Source organism: Lissotriton vulgaris, chromosome 6, assembly GCF_964263255.1.
Source record: "Lissotriton vulgaris chromosome 6, aLisVul1.2, whole genome shotgun sequence".
Taxonomy (NCBI): Eukaryota; Metazoa; Chordata; class Amphibia; order Caudata; family Salamandridae; genus Lissotriton; species Lissotriton vulgaris.
Window position 1 is genome coordinate 252,120,453 of NC_141694.1, and position 23,262 is coordinate 252,143,714.

At 50.3% G+C, this 23,262-nt stretch overlaps 1 protein-coding gene across 2 annotated transcripts in view; it reads left to right on the forward strand.

Moving 5' to 3' along the window:
* PUM2 (pumilio RNA binding family member 2) overlaps positions 1-23,262 on the forward strand; it is a 755,055-nt gene that overhangs the window by 157,802 nt on the left and 573,991 nt on the right. For both annotated transcript variants that reach the window (XM_086926282.1, XM_086926283.1), the window contains exon 7: positions 8,988-9,081. In XM_086926282.1, coding sequence (XP_086782408.1) covers positions 8,988-9,081 — 94 coding nt within the window. The remainder of the gene's footprint in view (positions 1-8,987; positions 9,082-23,262) is intronic.

Consider the following 23,262-nt stretch of genomic DNA (forward strand, 5'->3'; position numbering starts at 1 on the left):
CTCCTTTGCCTTGATTCTTTCGGTCTCTCTATTTCAGAATTGTTAACTTCTCTGCCTCTCTAGCCCTTCTCTCCCGTAGTGTTTCACCTATTTTAATTCCACTCTTGCCTGTTCTCTGTGGGAGAACCGGCGGGTAAAACAAGTGAGGAATTGAGGTGTGCCCACCTCTACCAATTCCATCCTTTAGGTGGGGGATGAGAGGTGAAGCACAACCTCGAGTCCCCGCCATCCTGAGGATGGGTTGACCCCGCCAACTAGGGACTGCTCCTGCCCCACTCTCACTGCAGAGTGGCCGAATAGGGGGTGTACCCACCCCAAGGAAGGGACCTATTGGTCCCTACCCTTTACCTACCTGTAACACCCCTAAATTTAGTATTTAGGGGGCACCCTGAACCTTCCTTCCTCACATCCAGAAACAACAAGACAAGAAGATAAGGACGAAAAGCCGTGCAGAGGTAACAAGAGGACGACGCCCAGTGACTTGTCCCCAGCTCTACAGGCCTGTCTCCCCTCGAACTTGCTCCTGCGAAATCCCGGTGTGTCCTGCAGTCCGCAACCTCAAAAGCCCAGGAGGGCCTGCCAGCCTGCCTGCCTTCACTTCAAAGACTAAGTCTCCTGTGAACACCGGACTTGTTCAAACTGCAGCTTCTGGAGCTAGCCAGAAACTGCAAATCCAGCCCACTTTGCGCCCGCCGAACCTGGCCCGAGCTCGAGTGGAAAATAACACAAGTAGGTTCCCCCGGCGATCCTGACCTGAGATCCGGCTACCCCTGACCTGCCTCAAGCCTCCAGACGACGCCTGCATCCTCAATCCAGAGGACCCCCACCGCAACCAGAGCGGGTAAGAAAATCAGACGTCCCAAGGCACCCCTGCACCCGAAGCTCCACGGCCTTGTGTGCCCAAACCATCGGTGCCTTTCCAACCCTCAACATCTCAACTTACCCCTCAAAGTGGTGGTCGCACCTGGAAGATCCTCGTCCCCGAGCCTGCAGTTTTTTTTTTTCCCGGATGTTCTACATACATCAAAGGCTTAACACTGTCCTCTGATAGTGCCTTACTGCTCAACCAAGCTACCACTATTAGAGAGTAAGGTTCTATCTAACTTTAACCTCTGCCTACCTCTGGGGACACTTGGACTCTATACACACACTGTACTTCATTTTGATTTAGTATATATAGAACCAGTTTCTTACACTAAGGGACCCCTTCCCCTTAGGAATAGCAGCAAAAATGTTTTTTCAGACTAGGCAGTGGTACAACAGACCACTGCCTGCTCTTAGAAAATGTAAAGAAATCTTTTCACTTTTCTTTTTTAAAAGCAACCCGTTTCTTTAAGGAAAACAGGCTGCATTTTGAAGAAATGATTGCTTTATTTAAAAGCATTCATTGACATGGTGGTCTGCTGACCCCAGCAGGCCACCATCCCGTAATTTTAGCGATTCCTAGTAGGCCTCAAATTGCAACTACCTCATTAATATTCATGAGGTAGATAATTTGCAACCCCCTAAGAATCGCAGAAAGTGTTCCACACACTTTCATACATGCCGATTTGAGACTTCTTAATTGCATATCGCAAGGATTCGCTATGAGGAAAACGCAAAACGTTTCCTACATACGTGTTGCCCAAAATGCTTTAAACCAGGCCTTATTTTTTTTAGATGTTGCATCATCAGGCACCTGCAAGACCCTGTTTCCATTGATTCTATAATTTTACAGTGCATCTCTTTTGAATATCTGCCAAATCACAGGCTTCAATCCCCAGACTGATACATAAATTGGAAAGGTAGACCTTATCTTACATTGACGATCTAATAGATACTAGACCTCCAAGTATGGCTTGTCAAATTGGCTAACCAATAACTGAATGATATATGCTTCAATTGCATGCCAATATCTAAGAATACCTGAAAGTGCAGCATTAGATGACTCTATTTATTTATTTTTTTTTAAACTTTATTGATAGGAAGGAATAATGGTTAATCAGTTTCATACATCATTTCAGTAATCGTTACAGTTCGTAGAAATTATCATATCAGTAAATAATGAGCGACAGTTTCGTAACAATGACTGAGTTGTTGGTGGCTCTCCGGGCCTTGCATATATCTCAATTACAGGTTTACAGTGCGTAGTTTGCGGTCCCTAATTAACCCTTCCCTCAAACATCAGTGATGGCTACATCTCTTTTCAATGAAAACTATATCAACAAACATCCCAACGTATCCCCCCCAACCATGTGTCATCGCATCCCTTCTGCGCCACCCTTAGCATTTAGCAGCCTGCGCCACCTCTTGCATTGCGTTGTACGGCCAGGTCCGTGTCGCCAGTGCAACCTTGTTCCGTGCATGAGGCCACTGACCCAGAACGGTACATTCACTCCTCCTCCCCTTCTGAGTCTAGGTCCTCTCCCTCAGGTAAGGGCTCACAGATTTCCCCTCTGTATACGTTCCACGCCGCCCAGACCTTGTTCCACTTCCGGGGCGCTGCCCTGAGTACATAGACCGCCCTCTCTGTCACCATTAGGATGTCCATGTTTTTAGCCCATCTACTGGAGGTAGGTACGTCCGGCGCCCCCCATTTCTGTGCTATATCCCGCTTTGCCACAGTCAGTGCCAGTAATGCCCAGATCAGCTCATACCTGCCCAGATCGTTGGGGTCCCAGATATTTAGGAGGCATTTGCGTGGTTCAGGCAAGATGGAAAGTTTAAGGGCCTGGGAGATGGATCGGAGCACCTGCCTCCAGAATTCGCGTATTTGTGGGCATTCCCATAGTGTGTGAATCAGTGTCCCTTCCTCCCCGCAGCCCCTCAGACAGAAGGGGTGTTGCGCTCTCTGTATCGTGTGTAACAGTGTCCTGGTGTAGTAGATGCGGTGGAGGATTTTGAGTTGCACCAGTCGTAGCTTACTAGAGATTCCCACCTCCCTCGGGGAGGCCAACGCCTCATTCCATTCAAATTCGTCTGTCTCGCCTAGTTCCCTTTCCCATTTTTCTTTAAGCTTTAGCGTGGGGTCTTTGAGATTGTTTATCAGTTTTTTATAGGTGAGGGAGGTGGCGCTTTGGAGCATGAAGTCTGTTAGTAGTCTGTCCTCCAATGGGTAGGAGTCCGGTAATGTGGTGCCAGCAGGGACTGCCTGTAGCAGCGCATGCCTAATCTGGACATACCGAAACGTTTCCGTAGGTCCGAGGTTGTATTGTTGTTGCAGGTGTGTGAATGGAATCACAGAGTCGTTGTCCCAGAGGTCCCCTACTGTAGAGATACCTATGGAGTCCCATCGTTCAAACCCCTTACAGCCTCTCAGATTCCCAAACGCCTTCGTGTCCCACAAGGGCGTCATTTTAGTAATTCGGCCTGCCCACCCCAGATGGGCCTGCGCCAGGTGCCACAGCGCCGCCGTGTGTTTGGTTGGACCAATGAGGGTTTTCAGCTGTGACTTGTTGTAGAGCACGGACAGCATACAGTCCGTCCCGAGTTGTGACCAATCCGCCCGATAAGCCGGGTCGTCTTTTGGGGCGTGGATCCAGTAGTTTATAATTTTGAGTTGGGCCGCCCAGTAATATAGCTGAATGTTGGGGAGCGCTATGCCCCCCTCGTACCAGCTTTTTACCAGCTTGTCGTACGCTATGCGCGCCGGGCCCGTATTCCAGAGGAGGACAGTCACCAGCGCAACAATCTGTTGGAAATAGCGCGGTGGTACCAGGTGCGGAGTGTTTTCCAGGACGTAAAGGAGTCTCGGGAGGGCCATCATCTTGTACAATGCCGCCCTGCCCAGTAACGTCAGAGGGAGGGCCGCCCAGTGTTTAACATCCGCTCGCAGGCGATCTATGGGCGGTTTTAGGTTATTAACGAAGAACTCAGTCTCCCCGCTCGTGATGATAATACCTAAGTATTTGAAAGAAACCGACGTCGCCAGTAGTGGACAGTTCCCCTGCAGTCTTGGCTCCGGGCCCCTCAACGTGTATATGGTGGATTTCGACCAGTTGAGGGTGTAGCCCGACGCGCGCCCATGCGTGTCACATAGGTCTAGCAGGGCTGGGATGCCGGTTTCCGGCGCGGTCATGTAGATAAGCATGTCGTCTGCATATAGTGAGACTTTGTCCTCCCATCCCCTCTCCCATTTGATGCCCACGAACAGGGTTGTCGATCTGATCTGGATGGCCAGGGGTTCGAGTACCAAAGCGAAAAGCAGGGGGGACAGGGGACAGCCCTGTCGAGTCCCCCTACCGAGAGGGAACCTCGGTGACGTGTGGCCATTGGCTACCACCTGTGCGACGGGTTTCGCATAAAGCAACCTTATCCATGTTATGTATTTCGGCCCAAATCCCATGCGCTCCAGCACCACGAAGAGGTACTCCCACTCCACCAGATCGAACGCCATTTTGGCGTCTAAAGAGAGGATCACAGCCGGTTCCGTGAGGAGGTGCGTTCGAGCTAGCACTCCGTGGACTCTTCTAAGATTCATCGCAGTGCTCCGGTGGGGCATAAAGCCCGACTGATCAGGGTGGATTAACGTACTGAGATGGGGCAGCAAGCGGGCGGCTAAAAGTTTAGCCAGTATCTTGGCCTCTATGTTCAACAATGATATCGGACGGTATGAGGTGCACTCCGTCGGAGGCTTCCTGGGCTTGGGTATTGTTACAATCGTGGCCGTGCGTTGATCCAGCGGCAGCTCTAGCCTGTCTCTGCTCTCTAAATACATGGCCAACAATGGGGCACTGAGGTCCGAAGCCGCGGACTTGTACCATTTGACCGGTATCCCATTAGGGCCCAGTGCTTTACCGGACTGTAGCGCTTGGATCGCTAGCTGGATCTCTTCCTCTGTTGGGTCTAGTTCTAGGGTGTCTCTATCCGCTTGCGCTACGCTGGGGATATCAATGTCTGTGAGTGTTGCCGTCGCCAATCGTCGTGTGACCCTCCGTTCTGGTGTGTATATTTCCTGAAAGTGTCGCGCTAGTTCGCAGACTATTTCTGCTGGGCGTATCAGTGTTCGTCCTTCCTCAGTGTCAAGCCTATGAATGCCTCTTGCTCCATTCCCTCTCTTATCTAGCCATGCCAGCATACGACCCGCTTTGTCGCCCACATCGTAAATTCTATGTCTAGTGTTTGCGATATACCCCTTCTCTGTCGTTTTGAGATGAGCTAGATACTGTTGCTGCCGGACCATGAGGGTGTGTGTCGTGGACGGGGAGGGGTTCGTCATATGAGCGTTATTGGCTGTGTCGAGTGCAAGTTCCAGGTCAATGAGTTCCTTACGTGAGTCCCGTTTGTGTCCCGTAATTGCTGCGATGGCCGCCCCCCTGAGGACTGTTTTGTACGCCTCCCATAGGGTGGAAGGCGACTCCACCGTGCCGGTGTTTTCAGCAAAATACTGTGTCGTCACTAGTTTGAGCTTTTTCCGAATCTTGGGGATTTTTAGGAAATTGGGGTAGATTGGGTAGAGCCGAGCATTCCGTTTCCCCCCTGTGGTGAGTGACAGGACAATTGGAGAGTGATCTGAGATCCCCCTGGGCAGCGTGTCCACTTTGTCTATCGTGTCTAGTCCCAATCCCAGTGCCATGAAGTAGTCTATGCGAGATAGGCTATTGTGTACTGCTGAGTAGTAAGTGTAGTGGGTGGTCTCAGCATGCAACATTCGCCAACCAGGCCCAGGGCTTCCGCGAAGTCCGACAGTGGTGTCGTGCCTCGTGGTCTGGTTCTGGAGGGAAAGGTGTCTTGAAGTGGATCCATAACAGCGTTGAAGTCCCCCCCTATAATCGTGTTGCTATCGGGGAGATCAAGAAGGAATTTGCCCAGTGCTGGTAGGGCCACAGAGTGTAGGGCTGGGGGAATATACACTGATACCACGTTTAGCGCTCTGCCTTCCCACTGCCCATGAACCGCGGCAAAGCGACCCTGGTCATCCGCCACACAGCGGGTCACCATGAAGGGGGAAGACTTTCTCACTAGTATGCCTGTTCCCTTGGATCCAGTAGTGAAGTCTGCGTGTACCGCCATTGTGTAGCCACGTCTATCTAGGGCTTTGCAGGTAGACCCTGTGAGGTGGGTTTCCTGTAAGAGGACCATATCAGGATTCTGGCGTTTTAAGGCCTGGAGGACCAAGCCTCTCTTGATTTTGTCACCCAGGCCCCGGACATTCCATGTCAGTATGCGTAGTGGGGGAACCCCCCTGGTCGTGGAGGTGTCCTCGGCGGGCGTGTGATTAAGTGGCCTGGCCATGAGGCTGACTAGGGAGTTTTGCACACAACGTGTGCTGTGGCGTGATCCATGTGCTGACTTGTGTTGTGCTGCATAGGGGATACGCAATTGCTCGGGTGATAGAACCTTGAAGGTGTGGCACGATGACTACAAATAAAAGAAAACATTTCGACATGAAAACTTCAATCCCATCCCCCCTCCCTGCTACCCTGCTCCACGGACAAACTCCCGCCCGCTTCCCCAACTGTGCAGAGTGCTTTAACCCTCCCCTAAACATCTTACTTGCTCGTGGGGTAGGTGAGTCCCCTCCGGGCACCGCCTGTGCCCACCCTACTCAGCCGCGTCCGAGCCACGGCGCCGCGGCCCTCAGTCTCAAAAACAACATAGTTCAGTGTCACATCGGAGCCCCTTGTCCGGAGTCCAGCGGGTCTCTCTCAAGGTCTGAGTCCAGGCCGTTTCCGCCCCCCTGGCGTGGTGGTTGGGAGGATTGGCTGGGTGATGTCCTGTCTGTACTGTGTCGCGGTCGGTCTCGCTGTGAGCGATGTCGCTGCCCTGCCGGTCTCCAGCCCTCCAGCCATTCTTGAGCCACCTCCGGCGTGTCAAAGAACCAAGTCTTCCCCTCGGCCACTATCCGTAGTTTTGCCGGGAACATCATGGAGTATGGTAATTCTCTGTCGCGTAGTGCCTTCTTAACCTCCGTGAAGGATTTGCGTCGCCTGACCACCTCTGCCGTGTAGTCTGGGAAAAACGCCAAGATTGCATTCTGAATCCGCACTGGCGGTGAATTCCTTGCCGCCTGCAATATCGCGTCCCTATCTCTGAAATTAAAGAGCCGCGCCAGTACTGGTCTTGGAGCTGCTCCCGTCTTGGGGGGGGCCCCCGGGACTCTGTGCGCCCTCTCCACCGAAAAGAAGTGGGACAGGCCTTTGGGTTGGAGTTTGTTCTTGATGAGGTCTTCTATATAGAGGTCCATGGCCCCTTTCCCTTCCGTCTCCGGAAGCCCCAGGATACGTACGTTATTGCGTCGCGAACGCCCTTCCTGGTCGTCCAGCTTGTCATGTAGGAGCTTGGTAACTTTCTTCATCCTCTCCATGGCCACTTGTAGCTCCGAGGTGTCTTCCACGAGTGACTTTGTGACCACTTCCACTTGCGACACCCTCTCCGCCATCTTGTGAAAGTCCGCTCGCAGAAGGGAGACTTCTGAGGAGATGGCGCCCACTGTAGTTTTCACCTCCGAGAGCGTTCTCATGATGTCTTCCAACGTTATTTTCGGTGTTTTATCTGCGTCTGGAGCCTGCCCTGTGGAGGGTCGTCCCGTGGACTGTTGCTGTCCTTGGTGTCCATAGGCGAACTTGTCCAGCTTAGCTTGTGTGGATCCGCTCCTGAGGCCTTTACCCGCCATGGTGTTGGGGTTAGCGAGGACCAGGGCTAAGTTACAGGTCGTCGCGACCTGCGTGGCTTCGGAAGTTTCCGCAGACAGGGATTAGCCAAAGAGTAGTCGGCAGCGGGAGGCGGACAGAACGACCCCCCTGCCGTTTGAGTAAGTCTTACTGGCTGCTTGCGTGGGATGTGTTGAGCCACTGGTATGGTATGTGTCGGCGTCCCCGATCTTCTTTCTCTGGGATGGAGTGGCCCTTGCGACCCCACTCCTATTCTGTCGTGCCGGACTGCCTCTCGTTACCACCTCGGCTAGTGTAGACGTCGGGCCTGGGTTTCCGCCCCCCCGCACACTGGACAGGCCACCGCGTGGTGGGCCTCTGTTTCTGCTCTGGTGCCACTGGTGCGCCTGGTTGGATGTGGCTTCTGAGGCCCCCCCCCTGCACTCCCGCGCTGCTGTCCTGCAACTCGCTGTCCCCCTGCTCCCCCGCTGATACGTGGGGTGTGACAGTGTCCTCCGTAGTGCTGTGCAGCCCGTTAGGCTTCCGTGGGGGGGGGTCCGCAGGACGCCGACCTCGCTCCGTGCGGTCAGGGCTGGGGTGTACTAACCACTGTGTAGTCCAGGTCCCGCTAGGTGGGTACCGCAGTCCGCTTGCCACCGAGGGATGTCGCCAAGATCGCCAGGCTCGATCTAAGTTCTCGGCAGGTACCGGGGTGTTGTCACTTCCTTCGGCCGGCCCCACTGCACTTCCGCCGGGGCCCCGATGGTACGCGAGACCGGTGCTTGGGCGCGCGTCGGGCTACACCCTCTACTGGTCGTAGGCCCTCACTTGCCACACGACGTAACTCGGGCTCCGGTGTGTCGATCGTTCTGCAACTTGGACCGGGTACACCGCTTCGGCCCCGGACTCGAACGCCGCCGCTTCAGGCGTGCGTAGTAGCGGATAAGTGAGTCGGATTTACTGGAAGGCTGCCGTGCCCTCGGGAGCTCTCACACTAAGCGGCCGCCATGCTCGGCTGCTAGCCACGCCCCGACTCTATTTTTTTTTAACAATTGTTACCATATCCCACCTTATGCTAAAAAAAAATTCAAGATACTGTATCTCTTGTTTTAAATAATTTGGCATAACCAACAGCACATTTGCTGAGTTAGAATGTAAAGCTGTGTTTATTTTAAAAGTTGTTAAAACTGTTACAGTAAGGATAAACTTGCATCATTTTTAATAAGAATGCATAGTTCAGAACACTTAAGTTCAAACTGTATATCTGCGTTTGTTTGTAGAACTATTAATTTATTGAAAGAACTAATTATATTTAACCAAGCATGGTGTATTTAAGTTATTTTCTCTCATAAATTGTGCACATTTTGCTTTGATCATTTGATGAACTGTCATTTTAAACCATATTTTTTTCTTTAGCTCTTCCAACGACAAAATGCACTAACAGTCCAGCAGTTAACTGCAGCCCAGCAGCAGCAGTATGCATTGGCAGCAGCCCAGCAGCCCCACATAGGTAAGAATCTATTCAAATGTACGTTAGTGAGCTTTTGACATTATACCTGAAATGAAAGGAGCATTATTTCCTTCGGTCAATGTAGACATGTGTTGCAGCCTGAAACACATGATCACGTTTATTGAATAGGTTAGAATCCATGGTGCATACCTGAATGAATAGCTTGGAGCTCCAGATCACATATTGTGGAAGAAATTTCATAATATATTGCACCATCCTCTTGTAAAGGGTTATTTGAAAAGAGATTGTGGCCTTACGTGTACATTACCATCAGAACAGCTCTTTTCATTTGACAGCACGAGAACAGGTTAGTTCATTTAGTGCAAGTGAGTTTTTCTGGTATTGGGGGTGAGGGATTGTGCTTTGGTGATAGATTTTCTTGTGTCTTGCAACTCTGAATGCAGCACATAATTCCACAATCTCAAGTGCCTGTAATCTAGTTTTTAAATCTAGATTCCGACAGCACAGCTGTCAAACAGACCTCCTGTTAACAATATAGTTAGAGTGAGCTTAGTGTCCGCCCTTTCAACCATTGGCTTTCTTTGAACAGCCGGTTTTAGCCACTGACATGATATTTTGTTTGTCAAGTCGTGTTTTGGTTCAGGCCAGCAGAGTATTTGTCTTTCATTTAATGCGATCGGCTGTTAGGATGTTTTCTTCCCGCTCCACTTGAGTGCTTGCTTTGAGCTGTTTGATTAACTACTTTACATCTGTAGCCCTCCTTGTCTACTCATGCTTTCTGTTTCTCATGTGTCTTGCTCTAATGTGATGTCGCACTATACATTAGCACTTTTAAATCTTTACCAATGGCTTTGCAATGCTTATGTGTTTCCCCTTAGTGCTTTGAATGGATTGGTGTCCTTATTACTCGCTGTGATGTCAACTCTTATCCTACCATGCCCCAACACATGACTTTCATTTTAGATTCTATGTTTGTGCCATTGGGTTTGAAGGTGTATTTAGAGAGTTTGCGCAAAGAAATTAGATGGCAATTTTGCAATGATTTTGAGGGCCAAGTATCATTGAAGGTCGAACATTCCTGAGACGAGGAGACAAGATTTTGACTGATGTGCTTCTACTGGGTCAAAGAATGTTTACAGAGAAGGGTGTCGTCTATGAGGCCTGCAAATACAATACCATTTTGTATTATGAGCAGATTTTTTTAATTTTGTTCTTACTGCAGTCAAAGGTTCCCAGTGAAAAGTTCCCAGTGATGTGTATGCTGTGACTCCCTAGAGAGCATAAGCCAGAGTATTGTAAAGGCTTCTTTAACTTTCAAGACAACCACGTTAATTCACAGAAGAAAATTCATTTTGGTAATTTGGGCTCTATCAGTGTTCCCCATTCCGAATTGGAGAAGCAGATAAAACCAACACCACCTAGGAAGAAGATTGGACTTTCAGATTAGAGAAGCGGATTAAATTAGCACAAACGGCTCAGGAGATGGGGCTTTCAGATGATAAAGAAAATATATCTGTGGCGGGTCAGAGGGATCTGCACTCAGATTCTGTCCATCAGGTAGTTTACAGTAAAATAGTCAAGGCACAAGAAACACGTCTCAGAAAAGTCAAACTTCTCAGCACATTAAACCCACAAAATGCACTCAGAGGGCATCTGAGTCTAGGGCCCTAAGTGGCTGCTTGCCAGCTGCCACCACCACACATGTTTCTGGACCCCTGGGTAAAGATACTACCACTCTCTGGGCCCTGAAACAAAGCACATCCTGGGCAGAGATGCCAAGCCTCCTCCCCCCAGGATGTGAAGGGTACATGAAGGGGAAACTGCAAAGGCTTGCCACCTTTGCGAGCTGCCCCAGCCTTTTGCTGTTTTCAGCAACTGGCCTCACCGTTTCGGACTGCCGCTTTGGATGGGAGAATCGGCGGGAAAACCAAGATAGGAGAGGTGTGCCCACCTTTGCCAACCCCACCCCTCAGATGGAGGAGGCGAGGCGAAGCACCACTCAGTCCCCGCCATCTTGAAGGTAGGAAGAAGAGGACACCAACTTACTTGGTCCCAGCCCCACCGGGCTGTCCCGACGTCTATCTTCTCCCGGAAAATCCTAGTGTGTCCTGCAGCCAGAAGCCCCCCAGAACCCAGAGGACCTGCCTGCCTTCCCATACCAGACTTTGTCTCCCGTGAGTACCGGATTTGCTCACCAACAGACTCTGGCTCACGGCAAATCTGCGATTGTGCACCACTCTACACTCGTGTTCGAGTCGCCCAACCCCACGAGGAGGTCTCCCCAGCGATCCTGACCTAGGATCTGGTGATCCGTGACCTGCCTAGAGTCTCCAGACTACGCCTGCAGCTCCTATGTGGAGGATTTCCCGCGACCGGAGATGATAAGAAGAATCCAACACTAAAAGACACACCTGCACCCGACGCCCCAACATCGTAGTGGGAACTCCAGATCATATGGGTGGGTATCAGGGGGTCAAGGCAGATATCTCCGATTTGGCCAGTTGATGACCAGACCGGAGTGCACTCTGAAACTGACTACCTCACGCAGTAGAGGGGGCAGATTCTCATCGCGACGGCGCACAAATAACATAAGTCATCTGCATAAAAAGACGCAACGAGCAGGCCTGTGTGGAGTTGCAACCCTCGATGCAAATGCCGTTCTTGAATATGACGGGTGAGTGGATCCTTGGCAATTATGAATAAGAGGGGCCAGAGTGGGCATCCCTGTCTGGTTCCCCGGGTCAAGCCAAATTGTTGTGTGATCAGCCCATTAATTTTGAGTCGTGCAACAGGGGAGGAGTATAGTAAGCAAACTAAGTTTAAAAACCGATAGGTATTCCCAGCTTTTGCATAACTGCCCTTAAAAAAGGCTATTCCAACGAATCAAAGGCCTTTTCGGCGTCTAGCATTACTGCAACTGCCGGCAAGGTGGGCTCCATTTGGTTTACTACCGAAAAAATTGCACATAAATTGAGTGTTGTAGGCTGCCTCAGTATAAAACTAGCCTGAAAAGGACATAGTGTGGTGTCCACGAGTAACGCTAATCGAGTAGCCAGTATTTTCGCAAGAATTTTGTAATCCTGGTTTAATAGCAAGAGTGGTCTGTAGGACTGATATTTCTGGGGAGCCTTGCCAGGTTTGAGAAATAATGTAATAATTGCTTCACGCATAGTCAGTGAGAGAGCGCCAGTTTGTAATGATCAGTCATAGACTTCCAGGAGGCGGGGAGCTAATTCTTGTTAGTAAGCTTTGTAAAAATCCCTGGTGAGTCCATCAGATCTCAAGGCACAGCTGCTGATTAGGTCTTTAATTGCTTGTTTAATCTCGTCTGTGTCAATTGGGGAAGTAAAAAATTCTCGTTGCCCATCTTCAAGCCATACCATGGCTATTTCCTGGAGATATGCATTAAGGGCCTGTCCCGAAGGTGGGCACCTAGTCTGATATAGTTTGGTATAATAGGCAAGAAAAGCCTGCTTGATTTCTTTCCCTGCCGTCACTGGCTTGCCATCGTCAGCGTCTTAACTGCGTGATCAAAGTTGACTGGTATTGAGGTCTAAGTAGGTATGCTAGTGTTCTGCCGGGTCTATCTCTCTCACCATAAGTCCGCACCCTAGCATATTTACCTAGAAACTTAACCTCCTGCGCCGCAGCATCTGTAAATTCGGTCATCAAAACTGAATGATACCGAAGTACCGTCAAGGATGGGGTAGTTTGCATGAGAATATCTGTCTTTTTAATTTCTGTTCTATTTGTTATTTCGGTTCGAATGGAGCGCAAGACAGGCATGTTTGGAGACACATGCACTGCGAATATATACCTTAATGGCGTCCCAAAGCGTGAGCTGCGATTCTACGGAGCCATCATTCAGCTCAAAGAATTCTGTGATAGCATTGCCTATTTCCTTTTGGAACATCAAATCCAAAAGTGCATTCGTGGGGAATCTCCACAGAGGATGATGTTCAGGGATCGATGGGAAAGCAAGTTCCAATAATACCGGAGAATAGTCAGATATGGTACGAGGGAAATTTCTACTCTGTGCATTTCCGATAATGGTTGTGTTGTTAGATACCAATGGTCTATAAGTGACCAAGTGACCAAGTGCTGTGCGTTGCTGAATAAAAAGAGTAGTTACGAGTTCCTGGGTGATTCAGACACCAAGGATCCGCCAGTAGTGCTGATCGCAGTAGTGCAAGGAGGTGTCTAGTATCCTGATGCTTAGTGATGCGGCCTGGACCGGTAGTATCAGTGGTAGGGTCTAATGTAATGTTGAAGTTGCCCCCTGTGAGAAAGAGGCTCTATATATACTGGACCAAAGTAAGGTACAGTGTGTAGAGCACACAAACCCCAGAGGTATAACGGAGGTTAAAGTCAGGTCTGACCTTACTCTCAAAACTGGTAGCTTGGTCGAGCAGTAAGGCAGTACCAGAGGGTAGTGTAAAGCATTTGTTGTACACACTCATCAGCAAAAGGTTTCACACACTCAAGAACTGAACTCTAAGCCAATCTTTTTATATAAAAAATAGTTGTTTTATTTTTAGAACCAACATTTATAAAAATTTACTGTTCGAGGCATGTGGGCTGCTGAATTCATATCTGTGCATAGATCGCCGCCTAGTGTTGGGTCCGGATGATTGCACCTTGTTGTCCTGGAAGAGTCTTCGAAGTATCACGAGATAGGTGACTCCTCCCCTGGACTACAGTGCGCATGCGCATTTTCTACATCCTCAGATTGTTTTTTTCCGCCATTGGGCTCGGATATTATTCCTATACTCCAACTTCGGAATCCAAACTAAACCTTTCTAGAGGCCAAAAGGCCTTCGATAGTATTGTTCTCGCTTGTAATTCTTGACTCGACCAGCTTTCCATCTCGACCCGGTCGTCGACGCGTGCCGTTGGGCCTTTTCGACGCCACGTGAGCCTGCTGTCGATGGAAAGGAGCCCGTTCAAAAGGTGCCCACAATGCCACTCCAAGTTCCCGCATACTGACAAACACACAGTATGCAACAAGTGCCTATCACCAGACCACAAGGAAGAAACCTGCCCAGCCTGTGCCCAATTCCGTTCGAAGAAAACCATCCGGATTCGATGGGTCGCTGGGCAAGAGATGCAGCGACAGGCACCGGAACCAGACAACATCTTCGAGGATAAACAAGGTCTTCCAGAAGCGCATGATTCGGATCATCACCGTTGAGGACCACTCGGACTCCGATGACGAAATCCCCCTGGGGCAAACCGTGAGTACATTGCCCCCGACACCAGTTACCCCATTACAGAAGGCGTCCGGCTCGGCTCTGAAAACAAAGATTACGCCTTCAGAGACCCCAGGTTCAAGTAACGTTATCCCAAAGAAGGTTCTAGAACCCAAAAAGGTCAGACCGAAGAAGGCCGTACAGCCTAAAGGCGTCGACCCGAAGAAGGCCGTCAAGTTAAAGGGCACCGAACCAAAGAAGGCCGTCGAGCCAAGAAGCGCCGAGCCAAAGAAGGCAGCCGAGCCAAAGAAGCCCGCTGACCCGAAGGGCGCCGAACCGAAGATGGCCGTCGACCCAAAGAAGGCCGCTGTGCCGAAGGGCGTCGTACCGAAGCCTGTGGTCCAGCCAGAGAAGGCTATCGAACCAAAGACAAGTGCTCCTAAAAGACCGGTTGATCCAAAAAAGTCATCAACTCGACAAAAGACAGTCAACCTAAAAAACCTGTCGAGCACATAAAGCTTATCGAACCTAAACATCCGGTTGATCCGCAATCACTCGTCGACCCGGACAAAGAGGCCGAGCCGAGAAAGAGCAATAAGGCACCGAAAGTCGTCGAACCAAAAAAGGTTATTGACCCGGAGGCAATAGTCGATCCAAAAAAGTCTAAGCCAAAGAAATCAAAGACACAGCCACGGACAGTGGAAGAAGAACTCTTCCATCCCGATCCATCAGAGGATGAGGCAAAAATATATATAAACCCTGAAACTGGTAAAGTCACAATCCTACACAGGAAGAAGAGGCCATTGGACATGGAATCTCATTCCCCCATTCCTCTAAAGAACAAGCATTGGAAATGCAATAGGTCTCGCAGCATTAGAGTTAGTGCTTTTAGAATTGTTTATGGGGTTTTTTTGTAAATCTTTAGCATTTTTCTTTCCTGTAGCCAATGCTAAAGAATTACAAATAAAAAAAAGCCATAAACAATTCTAAAAGCTCTAACTCAAATGAGGGTGAGTGAGTGAGGGTGAGGGTGAGTGAGGGTGAGGGGTTGAGGGTGAGTGAGGGTGAGTGAGAGTGAGGGTGAGGTGTTGAGGGTGAGTGAGGGTGAGGGTGAGTGAGGGTGAGGGTGAGTGAGGTGTTGAGGGTGAGTGAGGTGTTGAGGGTGAGTGAGGTGTTGAGGGTGAGTGGGGTGTTGAGGGTGAGTGAGGGGTAGTAGTTGAGGCTGAGTGAGGGTGAGTCAGAGTGAGGGTGAGTGAGGGGTTGAAGGTGAGGGGTTGAGGGTGAGTGAGGGTGAGGGGTTGAGGGTGAGTGAGGGTGAGTGAGGGGTTGAGGGTGAGTGAGGGTGAGGGGTTGAAGGTGAGTGAGGGTATGGGGTTGAGGTTGAGGGTGAGTGAGGGGTTGAGGGTGAGGGGTTGAGGGTGAGTGAGGGGTTGAGGGTGAGTGAGGGGTTGAGGGGGAGGGGTTGAGGGTGAGTGAGGGTGAGTGAGTGAGAGTGAGGGGTTGAGGGTGAGTGAGTGAGGGTGAGGGGTTGAGGGTGGGTGAGGGTTTGAGGGTGAGGGGTTGAGGGTGAGTGAGGGTGAGTGAGTGAGGGTGAGGGGTTGAGGGTGAGGGGTTGAGGGTGAGGGGTTGAGGGTGAGGGGGTGAGGGTGAGAGGGTGAGGGGTTGAGGGTGAGTGAGGGGTTGAGGGTGAGGGGTTGAGGGTGAGTGAGGGTTTGAGGGTGAGGGGTTGAGGGTGAGGGAGGGTGAGTGAGGGTGAGGGTTTGAGGGGGAGGGGCTTTATAGTAAATGGTTCATGTTGTGAAGTCTGTTAAAAGAGAAAACAATCAGGACACCATTGCAGTATGTCGATAAGAAAAAAAGAAAACAAGGATCAAGAAAGTTCAGAACCACCACAGCCGAATTGTTGCGAGACACAGCAAGATTACCTATTGTAAGTGGCCCTCCATTGCGCAAGCCTAAATCAACAAAAGCCCAATTACGAGAAACAAGGAATAATCGCTTCAAAAGTTGCATGCATGATGTGCATATCATATCATCTCCAAATATATAGGAACACATATCATATTGAAAGGAACAGGCACCGTTGAGACATTAACATATGCGGCACAACTAACAAGGAACCAAGCCCCATCGCATAAAAAAGTGCAGGAATGGTGTAGATGCAGTACTAACTCCTGGTTAAATGACAAATGGCCCATTGATGGGGGCAAGCACAGTTGACCTATAAACATAAGTGTCACTGTGTGTGGTGCCTCTATAGCAGTACAGTAACGTACACTATGTAAGACTTGATGATGTAAGTCACTAAGTGTCAACAGCGCAAAAAGGTGATGGGACGCACAGAGTGATGTGCACTACGTGACGCAACAATGGATGACTAAAAGTAAAACCACAGACGGATAAAACGTGAAAAAAGTGCACACTATAAAAATGGAAACACCTGGAAAGCATAACAAGAGTCCTACACTTAGAGGGGTCTATGTCAATAAAATGGTTCCAAAGAGGCAAATGCGGGTTAGCCGGCAACGTCGACTCAGTTAACTCCATTGCAAGCGTTCCGCGGAACGTGCCATTCAAGCAAGCACATCCTATATTAGCAAAATGAAGCACTAACAGTACTAGCAAAGTTATGTAACTAAATGGCTCATGAACATGAGACGACTCACTTGGCTAAATAGAACCGGGCCGGGAGCACAGGTCATCCAACCATCACGCATAAAATAGTGCCTCTCATTATAAAAAAGATTACCTTTACGGAGCTAAACGTTTGAAACTCGGCATGGTCACCGGCATATCTGAAGCGAAAGCGGAGGCGCCATTATTTAAAAGCACGCACAACGCTGCGTCGACGGGTCACACGTGCTTTAGAGGATAACAAACACGGAGAAAGGACAACGCGGAAAGGTGAAAAGAGCTAAAGGGGCCGGCCATCTTGTCGTTCCGAAAGCTCACCATACGTTGCTTAGATTCATGGTATAAATGACGTGTTAGTAAACACAAACAAGACGGAGGGAAGAGAGGGGAGGGGGGAGGAGAAATGCGACACGGCGGGAAGGGGAGGGGGCGGAGCGGGTTAAATTAAACTAACAAGACGGACGGAGGAGAGGGGAGGGGGGAGGAGAAATGCGACACGGCGGGAAGGGGAGGGGGCGGAGCGGGTAAACCAAGACGGACGTGCACGCGCTTTTAAGCTCAATGCGCATGCGCATTGAGCTTAAAAGTCACGGGCACTGCAAGGAATCTCCACGATTCCTTGCAGTGGATAAAGAGTGGATAAGTCCCAATACTCTCGCTTGCTCGATGCGCATGCGCATCGACAGGCGAGACCTAAAAAGGACTTTGGGACTTCTCCCTCTAGATCCTTCATTCCTTTCTATCCCACTATGCCTACTACGCCTTTTGCTCCTTACTCTCCTACGCACTCTGGGGACAATGAGGGTGACACAGGGGAAGATCCTCAACATGATTACGACTATCCAGAGGATCCTAACCCTCAAGACGAACAATGGGGTGAACCGACTGATCCGTATGACACGCATCCCATCCCTGACACCTCCTCATACCCAACAAAGCCGTCACCTACTGACAACACCATTGTCTTCAACCAGCTAATAGATAGGGCAGCGCAGTACCACAACGTAGACATGCACAATGACCCTATAGACGAAGACTTTTTATTTGACACATTCCCTACTTCAGAGAAAAATGTCAGAACACTTCCTATGTTGAAAGGGGTGTTAAAACATGGGCCATATATATTTAAAGATACAGCCAGGGCACGCGTAATCAATCCCAGGATTGAATAGAAATATAGAGCGGCCCCTACAGACCTTACTTATATCAGAGGTCAGTTACCATTACACCCACTAGTAGTGGCTACACTCAGCTGGTCGCAGTTGGTGGGGACACAGGTTCTGAGGCTGCAGGCGTCATCTGGGTCATCGAGGATGGTCCTGGGGCACTTGACTTCAGGTCTCAGTCGCCAAGGGGATGTCCTCGTGGTCTTGGATCACTCGGGCACAGGCCGGGCTTAGCGGGTGCAGAGGTGGCTGGATTTGTGGTTCCTGGCTGGCACCAGGGGTGTTGCTGTTGGAGCAGAGCCTCTGCTCATGGGATTTCCAGTCTATTAGAGGGTCAAGGCAGGCAGGGCTCCGGGTTGTCAAAGGTTGCTGTCCGCAGGAGTCGCCGGGATTTAGCAGGAGCAGGTTCCAGAGTCGATAGGCCGGTAGGGCTGGGGCCAAGTCGGTTGGTGTCGTCCTAACTGAATAGAAGGGGGTTCCCCAGAGGGTTTTATTTGGATACTGGCAGGAAAAAAAGGGGGGAGAAAACAGCTGAATAGAAGCACAAGAACTATCCTGCCAGAGTTAGTTTATAGGTCCCCAACAGGAGATCCAACTAATAGAGAGCGGTGACAAAATTCTACGTATCAGAGCCAACAGTGCATCATACAAATTCAATACACCTGATTAAGAAAATAGAAATAATTTATTTGCTGAATTATAATTCCTATAATGAATCCATATAAAGGCTTTAGATCAGATATATATACACATTGATTTAGCATTTGACATAATGATTAAAGTTCAAAATCAAGAGAAGTATTCATTCACGTCCCACACAATCCCGCAGTCTTTCACTAAACATATACTCACTTTCAATCTCACTCACTACACTAATAATACAATCACACACATAAAGTCATAAAGGTACATTGGGGCCTGCAGATAACAAGTTTTGTGACTGCTAGGACTAAAATAACGACATGGAGGCAAAACAATGTGAACAAGGTAATTTAGCCGAGACTACACTTGAAGCCATCCTTGTGGAACACAATCACGCCAACGCGCGTTTCAATGCAGAGCCTATTTTGGCTGCACCTTCATCAGGGCGAGGAAGACCAGGGGGTGGGGACATGCACATGCTTTTCACACTACAGAAGCCTAGCGTCTTAACGGCTTCATCACTATAGTATTCCTGTATTCAAAGGTCTGCGGTTCTTTGGAGGAAAGTATCTAGGTTTAGGATGTCAGGACAGAGGTTTTTTTAAGAGGTTTTTATCGTTTCATACAGACGAGGGTGCCTCAGATGATCCCGGTGAAGCACGGGACATCACGAAGTGTCCTTCTTCCGAATTGGGTACTCCTATAGTCAGGCGGGCTCTTATTGGGATTAGAGGCAGTGTCCCAGCTTGGCAGAACTGGGGCCGTAAATCCCAATGTGGCAGGTCTGAGATCCCCGGTGAGGGAATAGCTAGGGAGTAGCGTCTCGGATGAATCATTTATTCCATGGTAGGCTAGAGGTGTATCCCGTCAGTGTCGACTCAGATATATAAATGCGGGGGACCCCAGAGCGAGCAGGGATAAGGGCACCTCTGGCGGATCCTGGCTTTAGTTCGTTCAGCGTAAGGATAGAGTCTCGTCGTGCGAGGGATACATACAGGATGTCCGGGCAGGAGGGGGACGAATCTGAGTCAGCCAAATCGGCGCAGATCGTGATGCGGCATCCACTCTCAATGGGTGTCGTCCTGTCTTCGTCGTCTTGATCTTCTTTCTTCTTTTCGTATCTGGATCTGAGGAAGGAAGGTTCAGGGAGCACCATAATACTGAATTTAGGGGCGTTACAGGTAGGGCAAGGGCAGGGACCAATGGGTCCCTGTCCTGGGGTGGGTATACCCCCTAGTCTGCTCCTCTCCTGTGGGAGGGGGGCAGGAACCTAGCTGTGATTGGGCTGGGCTCCCCATCTTCAAGATGGCCGGAGCCCGGGGTCGTGCTTCACCTCGCCTCTCCCACCTGAGGGGTGGGGTTGGCACAGGCTGGCACACCACCCTTCCTGACGTAGGGTTTCCCGCCAGAGTGGGGGTCAGAACTGGTGGAGGCCAGTTGCTGTGTACAGCAAATGGTCTGGAGAAGCTCACCGAGACGGCAGGCCTTTGAAGCTTCCCCCTGCCCATCCTGGGGGAGAAGACCTAGCACCTCGCCCAGGATGTGCATTGTTGCAGGCCCAGGAGAACGGGGGCTTTCCACCCAGGGGTCCAGCAACAGATCTGCTGTGTGGCAGCCTAGGCAGCCTCTAAGTCCAGACGTGATTGTAGGTTAGGTTTCAGGGAGCATCTCTAAGATGCCCTCTGGTGCATTTTACATTAAATCTCACGCTGGTATCAGTGCGGGTTTAATGTGCTGAGAAGTTTGATACCAAACTTCTCAGTGCAGCCATTATTGTGCTGTGGAGTTCGTAATGACAAACTACCAGCACCATATACTCTTAATGGCAGCACTGCACTAACAGTGCCCAGGAATGGCCCTGGGTACTGTAGGGGCACAGGGCTCATGCACCTGTGCCCACACCACTGGCATAGAGCACCCAGCTAGAGGGGTGACTCATGTATGCCAGGGCAGTTGGGTTTGTGGGCATGGCACACAGGGATGTGTGCCATGTCGACTCTGTTTAGTTCTGTACTGAGAGACTCATCCTGCAAAGGTAGTTTGTGGGTGTCGGGGTACAGGGTGGCACAATAAGTGCTGCAGCCCTTAGGGGCCTTCTCTGGTCACCATGCCCTGGGTACCTAGGGTTACCATTTACTAGGGGCTGATAGGTGGGCAGAGATGCCAATGGGGTTTTAGTTTCAACACAGTTTTTAGGGAAGGATCAAAGGCACTGTGCACTTGATTGGAAGGAGCCCAGGGCACACTCAGTCAAAGCACATCAGCAATTCAGCAAAAAAAGTGGGGGCATACCAGTGCAGGAAAGATGGCACTGGTCTGTATGTGATGAAATTGTGGCGAAGAAGTCGGATGAGTCTACTTTGGGAGCCTAAACGTTAACCAGTAATATGGGCAGCCATCCAATAAAACTCTGAACCAGCAAGAATCTACTGTCTGGGTCCGTCACAACAGACACAGTGCGAAAGGGGAGAGAGCGGTGTATGAGTATGTACACCCCTGTGAGTAAGTGCTGTATCAGGAAAAGAGACTGTGTTATCCTCAGGACGCTGCAAAGGCAGGAGTTGTAAGGGGCGCATAATGCTTCTCTTGAAGAAACGCTATTTTTACGCAGTGTCATGACAGGTATGCCAGCACTTGTCTGCTCTTCTTCGGATAGGAGAGTCCTCTAACATTCCAGGACGGGCATTTAACATGTAGATCAGTAACCGTGGAGTCTTTCATGGTCACATTATCACCAATAATTGACAATATGTGGATATTTCAGGAGACTTAGGCGTGTCGTATAGCACATGGTATTCTGCTTCAAGACAACAAAACCACTACTAAAACACACACCCCAATAAACATCCTACTGTAACCTTCCCCACACCCACATCTGATACTCAAATATACAGCACCTGGTGAATCCCATAGAACAAACCAGAAACAGAAGCTAAAAAGGGGCAGAGAGGGAGGGAGATGAGGAAGAAGTGAAAAATGGCAAAATGGCCGCCTGGTAGGAGCTCTAGTCCGGAGCTCCTAGTGCTTGGGATCACTTTCTTGGAATTATCCCTGTTAGCACTCATCTTTAGCGAGGAACACAAGTAACTGGATTGCAACCTGAAAGTAACTGGATTGAATGGTGTAACACACGTACCTGTAGCACTGGCGGCTGGGACCCTTGCCACTTTCTCCTGCCATCTTCATCATCGGCGGAGCCCAGGACGGTGGGTGAGAGCCTGCTGTGGCTGCTGCGGTCGCCGACAAGGCTGGTCACGGTCAGCAATCCGTGATCGACCGTGAGGCTGTGGGCGTCAGAGAAGCGCTGCCGTCTTGGGGCCCCGACACTCTCATCGGATCTTCGGCGGCGGGTTGGAGCCTACCGTGTCTGCCTGCCTACCGGCCACAAGCCGTCACTTCTGGCCCGCAAGGCATCGGATCTTCACAGGTGCCCCTGACGGTGAGTTCGAGCCTGCCGTGACTGCCTGCCGTGGCTGCTGGTCGCTCTGAGCCTGCAGAGCGGAGCGAAGTGGCGAGGCCGCCCCCCATCCCATACGGAGAGTGCCGACGTGGAGGCGCCTGCAGCAGGAGCGCCAAGCCCTGAATCACCAGGCTCGCGGCGTAGGCACCTCTGGCCTCTCCCCCCTCATCGGAGTGTCCACCGGGCGCTATGACGTTGAATGGCTGCGGAGCCCCTGATCAGTAGCGGTTGGGCTGCAGTGCCTTTTGGGAGAGCTGGGCGGCGGGCCGGCTGGATCGCGGCTTCGGCGGCCCCCGGGAGGACCGCGCTGCAAACACGGAGAGAAATCGCCTCATAGCCCCGCCCCCAGGAAGTGCACTGAATAAATCAAAACAACACTGATAGCACTACCATCGGGTATCATTCATTAATGGAGGTATTATTTTTATGGAACCTAAAGAGGAATCTACACACCGACAACGTGGAAAAAGGGCATGTTGAAGCCAGCAGATCAACCATCTCGTAAAAAAAACGGCCCCAAGACTATGGCAACGCTTTTTAACTTGATTTGCAGGACTGTACTTTTGTGATCCTCTGCCCAAAATGGCTGGGGCCATAAAGTTGTAGTTTGTACTGGACTCCATTTCCCTGACTTCCTCAGAAAACAGATCTTTCACCCAAAATGGTTGGGGTCATAAACCTGCAACATCAAATTGCCAGGCCCTCACAAAGCTAATCTAAAAGCACTACCTTCCCCTTGGCCTTCCAAAATAGACATACGACTCACCTCTACCCTCCCAGTAAGATAGAAACAGGACTTCCTCGAATCTTGTCTGCATCCCTGTTCTCAGGGCATAAGAACAAACATAGGACTACTATACTCTTTGATACCTCTCTATCCGGGCGTCCATCTTAGACTAGTCAATCCTCATCTCCTCATCATGCCTAACGAAGCAGCCATCTTAGGCTAGTCAAGCTCTCTACCCCTCCATACACACTTCTTAACTTCTTCTCTCACATCTCCCCCGCGCACACCATAGCTCTGTTCTTACACCAACCCTCAAAGCCCCCCTCACCTGCCCCTTCCCCCTTGTCCAACATGGAACCCACGGGCAAACACACATATAATATTAATTACCCCCCAGAGCTC